Below are 13,990 nucleotides of genomic sequence, written 5' to 3' on the forward strand. Positions count from 1 at the left end.
AGAACATAAAAAAATGCTATTATTTTAAATATGCTATTCCAAGTAAGTATAGTTAATAAAAAATAATAGGAAGTAGGACTTATTTGCGCCACACTTATAAGGTCAAAACACAGACATATCCTGTATTAAAGTAAATGTACCATATGAAGGGAACTGTAACCGATATAATAATTAGAATTTGAGGGGAAATCTGTGTGTGGAATATTAGTATTAAATATAAGTGGAAAAATATATTTTTTTATTCCAATTATATGTTTGTTTGGGGTATTATCATGGCTAGTTTTGTGTTATCATGTAGCAAACTTAAAGATGACTGATGTTGTTCAGAGTCTAGGGTTGATGTTGGTTATTAGATATTTACCACTACAGCATATATTCCATTCAGAGTGTCGCTGGAGTTAATTCACAAATACCTCTGTCTCTCATTTGTTTTGCTCCATTTTACATTTCAAGTCTATGTCATCAAGCATGAACATGTTACACCTAAGAAGTAATGTCTGATTTTGCTCATTAGTTTGCATGTGCTGCAGTGACTGAAACAAAGCAAAATTTTGGATTGCTTTGTGCAATGTGCAAAACTTTAGTTTTTTACTGCATAAAGTTCTTACATATTGCACATTTTAGTTTGGCTTCACTTGACTTTTCTCTGTCTTAAAGAGTAAATATTCCTTGATTTTTAAGGTCCTATTTTGGTTTGTTATAATAACCAGTTTTTCTAACCTTACTTCTTGACTGACTCTCAAATTATTCGTTTGGCGAATCGTCCGTCTAATACCCTCCTTTCCGGCAGCCTTCTCTGATGTGATGGTCAGATGGTCTAGTCTGGTGTGAGTGGTCTACCGTGAATGAGGCTCACGAGCTATAGTGTTTGGTGGAGAAGAGTGAATTCTTTGCGGACAGTCTTAGCAAAACATAGGCGTGGACTATATGTAGAGTTGTAAATCCACGGCGGTTCGCGAATCCGGCTAGGGACGAGTTGTTTGTGTGATTCTCTTTTTTCCAAGCCAATAACTTTATTTATTCACCTTCGGCTTTACAACTTGGCATACTGCTTACATTCACACACAGCAACATTACACATGGCATGATATGTAATCTACATGATGTCGTAACGTACTCTTTAAATATGAAGTAAGAAGTATTTCATCTGTTTGACTGACAGTAACATATTTGAATTTGGATGTGAGCATTCTAAAGGCTATTCATTAGCCAACTAAAATCATGCTGTAAACGATGCTTTTAAGTCACCCCACATGATTGGCATCTGTGCTATCACCATGATGAGCACCTTCTGTAAAGACTGGTAAGGTTGACCATTGCATGGAATTGCCCAACGCTAAGTAAAATATATACAGGAATATCTAATGTGACCTCCTGTTCCATCTTTTCTGATTATTTAGCTGGATAACTAAAAGATACGATTTTGGTTGCAAAACAACCATATTTATTTCAGGAATATGGACTACTGATCAAATGTATACCTTGTAATGTACTTTATAAGTCACTTTGGACAAAAGCATCTGCAAGTGCATAAGCAATTAAAAAAATTACCCAAAATGCATTTGCACTGGAGACGTTTAGAAAATACTCCTTTTCTGAGGCAAACTAACACTTAATGTTATGTTTGGATAAAATAAATCTAAAGTATCTTAATATATCTTAAATATTCTATTTAATTCTTCTCTTCATGAGGACTTTATTTCAAGAGCTTGTTAATGATGGTACATTAAATGGTCTAATAAAAGGCTCTCTGCATTTTAAACAAGAACCATCTGCTTAGATAAGACACACTGCAGGTGCATCATACACAAGGCAAGTCTAAACCTGCAGTAAGCATAGGACTGTCTAGACAAGAAGCTGCCTTTTTAAAAGACCCCAGATTTTAGTATGCCTGTTAGTTTTAGTTAATCAATTACATTTATTCAGATATACACATCTAAATTAAATTAAACTGGACGAAATATTGACTTATCTTGAGAGCATGGGCATTTCAAAACAATCCACTACTCCAAAATCATCTGCATCTGACCGGCAGTAATTCACCGTTGTGATGTAAAAAAGTTGCCTATTTCTCCCCCAACATTCGTCTGAACTTCTTGCTTAAATAAGGATTATGTAAACAATGTCCTCTAACCATTTGATTGTGTCTCATACATGTTTAACGTTTAACAGTGTTTACATTTGCATAATTTATCCAAAGGACAGAATCAGATAAAAACATAAAATACAAATGTAATATAAATCACACTCTACAAAGCTTATTTACTGTGGTCACATGTCGCTTTACATCAACAAATCCATCAATGTGCAGTTTTGGATTATTAGAATTGACATGAACTCCTCATATTCCAAGTGAAACCTTTACGGGGCAGTTTCCTGGACAGGGCTTAAGCCTAGTCCCAGATTAATTAAAATATTAGAAGTGTCTTGATCAAAAACAACCTGCACTAACATACTGTATCTTAAATATGTATGAGTGTGATTGTTTTATTTCAATATGCACACAGTAATGTTTTTTGTAACTCACGTTTTTAAAAATAATTTAAATTTCATAATTTAAATAAGGTAAAGTCTCAGACTAATCCCTGTCCGTAATACTGCCCCTACATGTCTGATAAAGTGGCATATGTGAGAATTTAGCATTGAAGTCAATGGGGTACTCACATGGGACGATTGTGATAACAATGTGTTTAGTAAGAAAACGTTTACATTTCGGCCACCTGACAAGGTGTGCATTGTTAAGTGCCTCTGTGATCATGCCTCTAGTACGTGCTTTAGTATTTAAGAGTACCATTCACATTTTTTAAATATATTAAAGTGATAGTTCACCCAAAAATGAAACCGAGCAAATCTGAGGGTAAGTAAATGATGACAGAATTTTCATTTTTGGGTGAACTGTCCCTTTAAGGGTACATTTAATTTAATTTAAGATCTATCACTAAAAGCCAATTAAAGCGTCAAAAAGTCACAAACAGGATTTAAATTAAGTGATCTCTTCATGTATACGCTGAACGCTGTAACTGGAAATGACGGAGCCACGTTCAGTAATGTTTTGCATGTAGTATATTAACCAATAAAGTGAAATGTTTAAGTCAAATGCGATTTATATTCCTGTACTAGCTTGTACTTTACTATTTATCACAACCAACTTTGTACTAAAAAACGATGTCCATGTAAGTGGGCCAGTTATAGTGGGACATAGTGTTTGTAACCAAGACACGTTTGAATTTTCTGTTGACTTCCACAGAAAAGTCTTCAGAAATCCCCCATTTCCTTTATTTTTCCAAATTCGATACAAAAATCTTGTCATACACCAATCTGTATTTCCAGAAACTCTAAGCTTGCAGATGTTAAGAGTAATACCACTTGAACACACAGAGCTTAGGAAAACCCTAAAAACCGCATGACATAAGAACCGCAGTCTGGTCTGTGAATATTCCCTCAGCCTCCCAGCTTTAAACACTGGGTGGTTAGAAATGCGAAAAAGAGGGAGCAGTAAACTGACTCTCTTTAAGTCTTATCCACAAAGTCTTGACTGACATTAACATTTTCTTAATGGATCAGCATTCATCAGCGCTGAGCTCCCCACCCACGTCACTGCTCCTCTCCTCTGATGTGGCATCTTACTGTATTGCAGGCAGGTTCCTTCATACGGTTAATACCCTATAATTCGCTCTGCCAGGATATACACGTCTATTTACAGTGTGGTTGTGCGGTAAAAGAGACAAAGTTGTGATTCTGCATATGAGCTTTGGTTGGAAGACCTACTTTCTGTTAAGTTAGGTTTAAATCAACTGTCCTCTCGTAGCGTCTGTCAGGAAATTGATAAGGACACCTCTCTGGATGGGATGGAAAGATCTGGTTTGATTTAGACTTATTCCATGCACATTGAAAAACATTATAAAGATGTCTGAGGCATGCTAGTTTGTTTGCCACTATCATACATTTCTGTAGTATGTAGTACTTATTATGCACGGTATGCATTTTTTGGCCTGCTACATTTGCCACATTGTGCACTATCCAACAGAGCACATTGCACAAAAACCATATCCCACAATGCAATGCTCCTTAGTTGACTTTCATATTTTCATGTCTTGAATAAACCATGTATTGAATAGAAAATAATTAGACACTTTTTAATCTAGCAAATTATTTGATCATACCAGATATCTGCAAAAGGTTTTGGAAAAGTTTTAAATAGCATACAAACCATATTTTTGTCCAAAATTTGAATTGAACAACGATTACTGATTTAAATATGCAGGTCAACAGACAGCCGAGTTGTAAAAACATTTGTGTTTACATTTGATTTAATTGTATTATTTTATGTTTAGATACTACTGCACAGTACATACTGTGCCACAGAAAGCAGTCTACTAACATGCCATCTGTGGCTGATGGTGACGTCAAAGACAAAATACATACCTGGAAGTAAAGCTAGACAAAATAATACCCAGACAATAATGCTCAGATTTTCAATGTCATCTAAACTTCCCAATTGTTAAAAACAATGCAACTTTAGTGCATATGTATTATAGTCTATACAGTATATAGTCAGACATTGCATGTAGCATGCGAGAATATTATAACATTGCATGCTCAATAAGCAGACACAGTATGAGCTTCATGAGAAAATCATTTAGTAATATTCACATACAATACTATATTGATTTTGTGAAAATTTGTAATTAACACTGTGACTTTCTAAAAACCGTCTTTGCATGCATAAATCATGTGGCCTACCATGCCCAGTTCCTTCCAAATGAAGCAACATTTTGCAAGCCCTTATTTTATCCACCAACTCAGGTCTGAATGCTCAGTCATCAGATGAAGAAATATTTCTAAGTTTTGGAAAGTGTGAAGCCCAACAGACGTCAATGGGACGTCAAAATGATACAGGAAATCCTTTGAATAAACCTCAGGGTAAAAGAGAACCGTGGAAAAGAAACCCAACTCCTGTAATAATTACACAGAACTGAAGTTACAAATGTCTACATGCCATACTGCAACAACAAACTGAAACGTCTCAAACTGATCTATATGAACAATGCTTGTGAAAACAAAGATTAAACTTTTTTCATGAAACCTCATGAAGCTGTAATTATAATTTAGCATGAAGACCAATTATTTCTGTAGGTACAGTAGCAATGCTTTTAGCTGAAAATAGCTGCACATTGTAATGCTTAGATTTTATAATACTGTGTATTCATAAGGATGACCCGTGATCGAGTTACAGCATTGTCTGTGGTGCAGCAGACACTGTTATGCATGTGTTCATTTCCTAAATGATACCAAATTAAATTATGAATATCACAAAGATCATGCAGATCACCTAAAAAGATCACAGAACATTTACTGTTGTTTGACTGAATTTAGATAGAATGGTATGCTTTAAGTATTGCTTTGATATGTTATATTGCATATCGTATTGAAGAATAATAAAAACATTATGTAATATAGATGTATATTAATACGAATTTATTTTCAAAGAATTGAAATTCTTCGATGAACCTTACTAAAATTTTGCCGAGAAATAATATTATATGTGTATTTGATTTCAATGTAGATTATCATTTTATCGTCGTCGTCTCTTCTGCAGCAGTAGTTTTTCATTGGTAAGCTGTGCCAAAATGAAAAACTGAGCGCGCACACACACAGTTACTGACGTGGGTTGACGTCAGAGCGCGTCAGCGCACAGCAGCGCACGGTTGATTTCTTTAGTTCTGCTGTTCCCTTATCAGAGTATGAGCGTTTATGGCCACTGAAAAGTATGACTATATGAACAAATATTAAATATTATGCACTTGTCGGTGTTGTATACGTTAAATATGTGTCACACTCTTTGTTAGCGAATATGAGAGAGGAATCCAGGTTGGAGCAGCAAGATCAGGAGCAGCATGTTTCAGTAGCGGAGAATGAATGGCCTCTAATCGCATAAAATACCCATCGGTCTTTACGCGCCGCTTTCATATTCATTCCCCAACGTCCTGCCTCGACGCTATAAAATAAGAGGACGTACAACCCTGAGAAATGACGCCCTCGAGCCCCCCCTGAGCAGTGGGAAAACACTGATGTGAGACAAACACGCTCCAGCAGTCCGGAGACGAGCAGCTGCGCCAGAGTGCGCGCGGCCGGGAGGAGACGTGCGATCGCCGCCGCTATCAGTGCCACTCTCCGGCTCGAACCGAGTCGAGATCCTTGATATTCTCTGCTTTCTTTTTAACATTACACCGTGGGAGAGAGGACTGGGCGCGTTTACGTTACCGGACACGGGGCGCGTAAACTACACTGCGGTATCTGGCGACTTGACGCGCTTTGATGTCATCCGGATCGTTTCATTTGTAGCAGCCGGACTACATTATCACATCAAGAGTTATCATACTCGCTTGCGGTCAGACATGGAAGATGGTCCGCCTTCAACAAGCTGTTTCCGAAGGTTTACGGACTGTTTCCTTGGCTCAAGTAGGTGCACTTATTATTTCATTTGCGTACTGCAAACCAACACGTCTGTAAGTATATCATGTTTTGTGCAGCTTACAACTTACAAATGAATTTTATACTTGGTAAACTTTTGGTTTGCTTTTATCCAACATTGGCTTTGGGAGCAATACGTGATCAGTGACTGCAGTATTGGGTCTTTTGAACATTTTTGTCCGTTTTCAGTTATGTTGTTGTTTGGATAATTGTCTCCCATCACCTGTTTTGTGTTTGTGCTCAGTTTGTGAGTGCTGGGTTTGGACATACATGCGGGATGGGTACTTAACACTCATACTTTGGATAAAGTGTGACATTAAACTTTATGAATGCATTTTGTGACTAACCATTAAAAAGCTTAAAGACTATTCTATTTTTGAGTAATTTAATGCAGGAGCAAGACAAGAAATGCTGGGACTAAACAAATGACCTGTTTGTAAAACAGACATGATAATGAATTGAGTTCTTCATTACCTGTAACAGCCTGAAGCTGTGGTGTTGCAATGTTTGTCCTTTGGGCAAATGCTGTTTACTAATGCATTTACTAATAGCCATATTAAGTACTTGTAAATGTTGCAAGTACCTGTTTTGTTTTCAATGATTGTCCTTATACAGCTGAATATGTAGGATCTCTGAAGTTGTGTTTACAGCCGTGAAAGTGTTTTATTGATCAAAAGTGTCAGAAATTAAGGTTACCATTAAGTCTGGAGTTTCAGTTTTTTTACCTTTGTGTTGTGTATTTTTTTCTTTATTTAAAAGCATTGAATCTCCCCCTTAATTAGACCTATAGAAAATGTAAAGATATTAAAAATAGAAAACAAAGGAGGATTATAGAGCATGTTTTGGGGGCATTTTTGTCATTGTGACATCTTATTTGACATGTTGTTTTAAAAGAATCGCATGAACCTAAGACATCACCTTACATATACAGTATTTGCGTGTGAAACATAAGTCACACATTTTTGCTGCAAAGTGGTTATGTGATGAAATTGTGTGCGAATCTCAGTACTATAGTGTACACACAAGCTGTATTGTCATATGCGATTGTTAAATACGTCTGAGAAGGTCAGTTGTTTAGAAACAATACTCTCAGTGGAAAGTGGTTTTGCCAGTATATTGAGAATGTACACCAACTGATTCACAAAATGTAACTTCTACTAAAACGAGCCTCAAGCAGGAATTCATGTTGTATGTGAAAAAAGAGATTCATGTTTGTGTAACAATGTAAGAAACAGTAAAAATATTGATAGGAGCAGCTCTGTTTCATGCTCACTTTGATCTGATGCTACAATAAGCTACAGTAGCAGGATGGAATAGTTTAAATGGGAGAAACAATGTCTTGCAGTAATTTATCAGTAAAGGAATATTTGTGTTTCATCTCAAATACTGTTTCCCCCAATACAAACCAGTAGCTCAAAGTGTGCATGTTGACAGTTTAAATGTCGTGATTGATATTGTTGTTATGGTTCGAGTCTTACCTCATGTTCCTCAAAGATAAGAAGCAAATTAAAAAAACAATTTGTCATTTTGAAATCTACACACAGAAAATTGGTTGCTAGAATATGACAAAACAAAAATTGGTCATATCAAGTGACTTCTTCGGAGGGAGCAGACGTATCTTCCAGCATTAAGTGTGTGTTTCTGCGTAAGGGGTGAAATTTAAAATCCTGGATATTTTTTCTCTATTTTTATGTCAGAAAAATTAGATACACACTTTTGATCATTTAAATGTGTGCTATACAAAATGCAAAACCTATGCAAAACATCTTAGTTTTTTATTTGAACTTTAAGATGCGTTACCTAATATCAAATTATAGTGTCTTAAACTGCTGTTGAAAACATAATTATTCATTTCAACAACTTCTGCAAGCTAAAGGGAAATCCTGTAATACAATAGATTATCATATAAATAAGGGTTGCTCTTAAAACGATGAACGTCCATGATTAAACATTATTCATATTATTCTTTGCATTTAGTATTATTGTTTTCCTTGCTTTTTATCCACAAACCTTGGAAATCAAAAAAGACCTACAACCCAAATCACAGGCACATTCTCACTGAAATCCACTAGACTTTATTTGTTTTATGACTATTTAGGTTTTATTTTACAGAATAGTAACAAAAGGGAGTGTGAGCTCCACATGAGACTCTAAAGCAACAATGGACACAATTCATGTAATGTTGTAAGGGATCTGAAGAACAATCCATATGATTGAGTTGATCATCTGTCAATGAGTCAACTCAGCATAATATAACTTCCACATCAATATCAATTACTGTAAATATTGTGAAGTAAGAAACATTCTGGGAGATTTGTTATTTTCCATTATTAAACGGCTCGTTAGAATGCTTGTTTCTGATTGGCCAGTCGCGGCATTTGCAGGCTCCTTAATTCCAGATAACAACCTCTCAAAAACATATGCAGCAAATCATTTGAGTTTTTTTGCCCAATTAAATATTAATATGTCTTTTAATAACATATATGACATTATATTTACAAATGATTTAAACAAATTGCCTGTTTGTGACATATTAACGTTGTTTCTTACCTTTAAACCGAAAATAGACAGCTTTTCCTCAAAAATGAGCTAAACAAATATTTCAAATTCACATTTCATGTCTAGTTTTTTTCTTATGTGGCATGTAGCCATGTAAAAAGCAGGATAAGGTACAAGCAGCCATCGGGTCCTGATCACTCTTATTTCTGCAATAACAACCGCAATTCCTTCCCTGTTTCCCCATCGTGGAAATCACAGGGATCTAAATATGGACTCAGTGCAGCAGGAAAACAAGTTGTAAACACAAAAACAACTAAAATAGTGGTGCACCATTGATTTGCATCGCGACAAACACACCTCACACAAACAAGCGGCTCTTTCTAAATCACATGCAAAACTGTATACTACATGCGTGCCAGACTGGTACATTTATTTTTTGTACAGACAGGTTTTTTGTAGCATGTGCGAAATATATGTGGCACTGTGAAGGCCTGCTTGTGTATTGAATGGATGTTGCGGCTGTGGTCATTGGAGCATGTCTCAGAGACAGTGCTGAGCCTTCTTACAGTCTGTGGTGCTGCTGATATCAGCACATCTCTACACTTGCAACAAAAAAACATTGATTTCCAATCATTTCAACTGATCAATTTTAAAATTGATCCATTTGGGGAAAATTGTGTCATTTTGTTGCTGATTTTAATAGGTCAGTTTGTCAATCGGATGTATAGACCTTGTTGTCGTGCTGCAGTTTTTGTAAATTAGGATTTGTTTCTACTTTTAATCTATCTGAATTGAAATTCTCTTGAAGATTTGAAGTTTTGAGTTTTTTGTGTTTTAAATATTTTAAATCTCATAATGGTCCTGATTGACAGTGTTTATTTTCTTCACAAAAAACGCAACTCACCCCCATCTGAAGTCATTTATTTATTTAATTTAAAATAACTATTTATTTTATGAAGGCTTTGTGTGTGACAAGCAGACACTGTTATAAGTCATGCTCTCAGTGTAGGGTGTTGTTTAATAAAAGTCCTGCCCTAGTGTGTTTGTGTGTTTGGGTGATGTGCTCCATTACAGTGCCCGTTTTGAGGCTATTCCAGGTCGACACTAATGTCATCTGACAGTCTATCTACAGAGTGCTTAATTCAATGAAGAACGCTGCATTGTCATACAGGAAACGCTCATCCAAGACACTTCCTCACTCAGCTGGATGTCATTTAATCATCTCAGTGAATTCCCACTCAAACAGCCTTTCACTAAACACCAGTCAACAAAACTGCTCATGTGACATACATTCAGCACTCAAGCACAGAAACACAGGGCGTCCCACAACCATGTGGCCAAACACACTTAAGAAGTCTCACAGCATCGGCCGATAGAAACTTGATGACTGGATGAGAACGAAGTATTCGAATATTCTATTTTTATATATTATCGGTGGAGGTTTGTAGTATATAAGTCCCTTTTCGCGTCCCTTTTCAAATAAAATGTTGAAGTTGGGATGCTCATGAGAGTGATGCACATTTGTGTTTGCAATATTTCCAATCCCAGATAACACAAAATAAAAAGCGGTAGGTTCTTGTTGAGTTATCGCTGTGCTTCTTCAACAATAAGAATTTGCAAATGCTGCGAGCAAAATCGAGATCAAAGATTTCGACATCAGTCAGACCAAACCTTATGAGACCAAACTGTGGTCAGTTGTTCCCTTCAGGTCAGCTACTCTTGTCATCGTATTTGAGCAATAGTTTGTAAGTATTGTAGTTAATACATAAATGTCTATATTTGGAGCCAGTTACCTGGATAACAACACATTTGGTTTAAATGGCTCAGTTGTTTGAAAGAAACTCTCTTGCCAGCTAAGTATTAGGTTTGTTGCTGCACAAGTATGTACATTAAGTATGTTCAGGAGGGTTCACTTGCAAATTCTTGCTCTTTTTAACTGTTTAAATTACAATTAAAATGATGTTTTCGCACCATGAGCATAAGGCGGATTCTTGTTTGATTTCAAAGGGATGAGCACATAATTGACCTGTTCCTCAGCACCACTTTCCTGTGATGATGTCAGTCTCGCTACATTGAAGTCTACAGAGCACCATTATGGCCTTATGTGAGGAATGTCCAAAAGCAGATAGTGGTTCTGTTGTTCTCATCAGATCATTCTCAGGTCGCAGTGCTCTGCTGGAATCCTCCAGATGTGACTGGGGGGAAATCTGCATCTTTGGCCTCTGTTGCTCTCAGGTTAAAGACTCCTCCTCATCACATACAGTAGAAATAAATATTATTGCTGTCAATCGATAAAAAAATATCTGATTAATCACACATTTTTTCATGATTAGTCGCACATATTATTAATGTTTTTTAAAAAACGTTTACATTCTAATCATTTCACATTTAAACCCCAAGTTAATGTAGAAATAGTAGATTTATTTAACAACATAATTTTTTTATGAATGAAAGCCAACATTCTTGGTACTACAGCTGATGTCTCCGCTAGATTTATGATTTTTTCTTTATTTTAACATTAATTATTGTCGTTCAACATTGTCTTAACAGGTAGGAAATATGCAGAAATTAAATTAACTTCTCAAACACTGTAAGTGTCTTTAAAGACACAAAATATCAACTTTCTCTATATGCTTTTGCATAGTACGACCATATCACACTGTCAATCCTCCTTCCTCCACTGACTGAACCCTCATAGCCTTCAGATAAACATTTAAAACTACATAAACACATCATGTTTTATGCTAACATTGCATATATGTAAGAGACAGATTTTTGAAGAGGACTGCACTTGAATGTATTTTAAATAAGGTTATGTGAACTTGCAACTTCTATACTTGTAATCGCCGTAAACACTAGTAGGCGCTGCAGACACGAGAGAATGTTGAAATTCTCCGTCTAGCGTGTTTTCAAAGTAGCACAGCAAGTTGGAAAATCACGTTGTCTATATGGATGTCCGCGTCAGTCAAAGTTACGTTTTTATGGCAATCTGAAGAGGAAATGTTTCATTCTCATTTATTTCAGATATAATATTTCAAAAAGTATTTAAATAAGGTCTATATTTCTCTTCCACTCATCATGTGGTTGCTACATGCAAATATAATTATATAATATTATATTTCCAACCACTGCACCAAAAAACTGCCACCGTCACACCCCTATGATGGAGCTTGAAATTAATATTTGTTAATATTTTATAATTATGTCTTTTAATGAGCTTTTGTGTTTTTGGGAGAACAATTCTGCTTCAGTGTCTTTAAAAGCGAAGTTTTAGTTAACTCGATGAACTGACAGTCCCAAATAAAATGTTCAGTTGATAAATTAAACTACTGTTTGTCGGATCAGGGAGTAAATTATTTAATTAAAATTAATAAAAAAGTAATTTTGTAGTAATTAAAAGCACTGTATGTAGGCTACAGAAAATCATATTTGGGTTTAACTGTTTGTGTTGATTACTCTTATACTGTAGCTATATGGGTGCAATGTGAACATGACAAATGTGATCAATATACTTAAAGTTGCTTTTTGTCAGATCAATGTACTGTAAATTAACCTATGAAATCCTATTCAATTTTCCAATTACTGTAAAAGAAGCAAGAAGCATCTGTCCTTATTATCAGACTCACTTCTTCTTCACTCACTGCTTAGCAGTGATGGGCATGGCCGTACCGCCGTGTTCTTTGTGCTTGTACCTGGTGGCTGAGGCTCTGGATAGGGGAGGATAAATTTATAGCGGTCTCTTATCTCTATCTCAGCAAGTCATTTATAGCCCGTAGCCTTTCCTCCTAATGACCACAGCCATGAGAGTGGAAATAATGTAAATTACCTTTCCATGGAAGTCGCCGCGTGTTTGTCAAGTGTTACTGTAAATCTACTGTACTGTCTGTATGTGTTAACATGCTAGAGTATGCCTGTGCACGTTCGTCTTATTCGGTATACTTTACCCTCTTATAGTAAACAGGTTCCCTAACTTACCTTGTTAGTGTTGTGTTGTGTGACGGGACAGTATTTTCCTTGCGACACACAAATTTGTCAACAGCTGGACCTTATGCAAGAAATGCATGAATGCAAAGTGGGACGTATCCTAAACAAGTCAGTTTTGAGTTTAGTTGTTTACAATTGCCAAACGAAGTCACGACTTGTCACTTTTGTTGATACAGATATTAAGTCAAATCAGTCTGTCTGTATATCTTCCTGTCTGTCTGACCTTCCGTACCTTTGTATATCACCGCCCTGGCCCAACTGCAGCCCTTTCCTTAGATAAAAAACATATGCTCTTCCCTCCTCGGGCAGGGGAGTCCCTGGCAGACCGCTGTCGCAGGCGGCCCCCCCCTCGCCACACCCCCACCCGCATCACTCACGTCAGGCGTCAAGTGAAAAGTGGTACCTTGGCAGTCTGCCCTTGACACCTTGCCAAGAAGAGAACAGTTCACAATAAACCATCTGACTCTCTCTCGACTTCTCTCTCGGTCCTGCGTTCTGGTGTTTTTTATCACAGGAGGGATTTTAGAGCTATCTGACTCTCTGGTCACCCAGGATGAGACTGACCTCTGGCCTCTCATTTTACCGCTGTAACCTTGGGTGACCAGAAAAAAGTCAAGACAGGTTTTAGACGGTCATAATTTAAGAGGGTCTTTATATTTGACGGTCCGAGTTGAAAACCAGTCTGGTGTTATGATCTTTGTTTTAAATAACTACTGTTTGTAGAAAATTAATGAAACGTTATTCGAACATTATTATCTACACTGTATTTAAACTATATTCATGACTAGCAATGAAAATTGTGAATAGCTTGTATTTTTTTAATTAAAATAAATTGAATAATAATATAAAAGTCATAAGCTATTCATGGATGCAGACAACTTTGTCTAATAGGCCGATTCTCTCAAAATCTTGGCTTCAAGATGTCAAACATACTTTTCTTAAAAACAATCATTTCAAAACTTTTACAACACAAAAAAGTCTTTAAAAACATAGTCATTACTGTAAATCCCCCAACAGCAAAGCCTTGATGCCT

The 13,990-nt window shown here is 36.3% G+C and overlaps 1 protein-coding gene across 2 annotated transcripts in view; it reads left to right on the forward strand.

The window, feature by feature from the left end:
* Positions 1 to 13,990, forward strand: part of pde10a (phosphodiesterase 10A) — a 69,503-nt gene that overhangs the window by 14,245 nt on the left and 41,268 nt on the right. The window contains exon 1 of one of the 2 annotated variants that reach the window (XM_056760336.1): positions 5,760 to 6,462. The exons of the other annotated variant lie outside the window; for it this stretch is intronic. Within the exon in view, the coding sequence (XP_056616314.1) occupies positions 6,399 to 6,462 (64 nt within the window). The 5' untranslated portion in view covers positions 5,760 to 6,398. Of the gene's footprint in view, positions 1 to 5,759; positions 6,463 to 13,990 lie in introns of those variants that run through there. 2 annotated transcript variants of the gene reach the window in all.

The sequence above is a fragment of the Triplophysa dalaica genome, chromosome 11, assembly GCF_015846415.1.
Source record: "Triplophysa dalaica isolate WHDGS20190420 chromosome 11, ASM1584641v1, whole genome shotgun sequence".
In the NCBI taxonomy this organism is placed as follows: domain Eukaryota; kingdom Metazoa; phylum Chordata; class Actinopteri; order Cypriniformes; family Nemacheilidae; genus Triplophysa; species Triplophysa dalaica.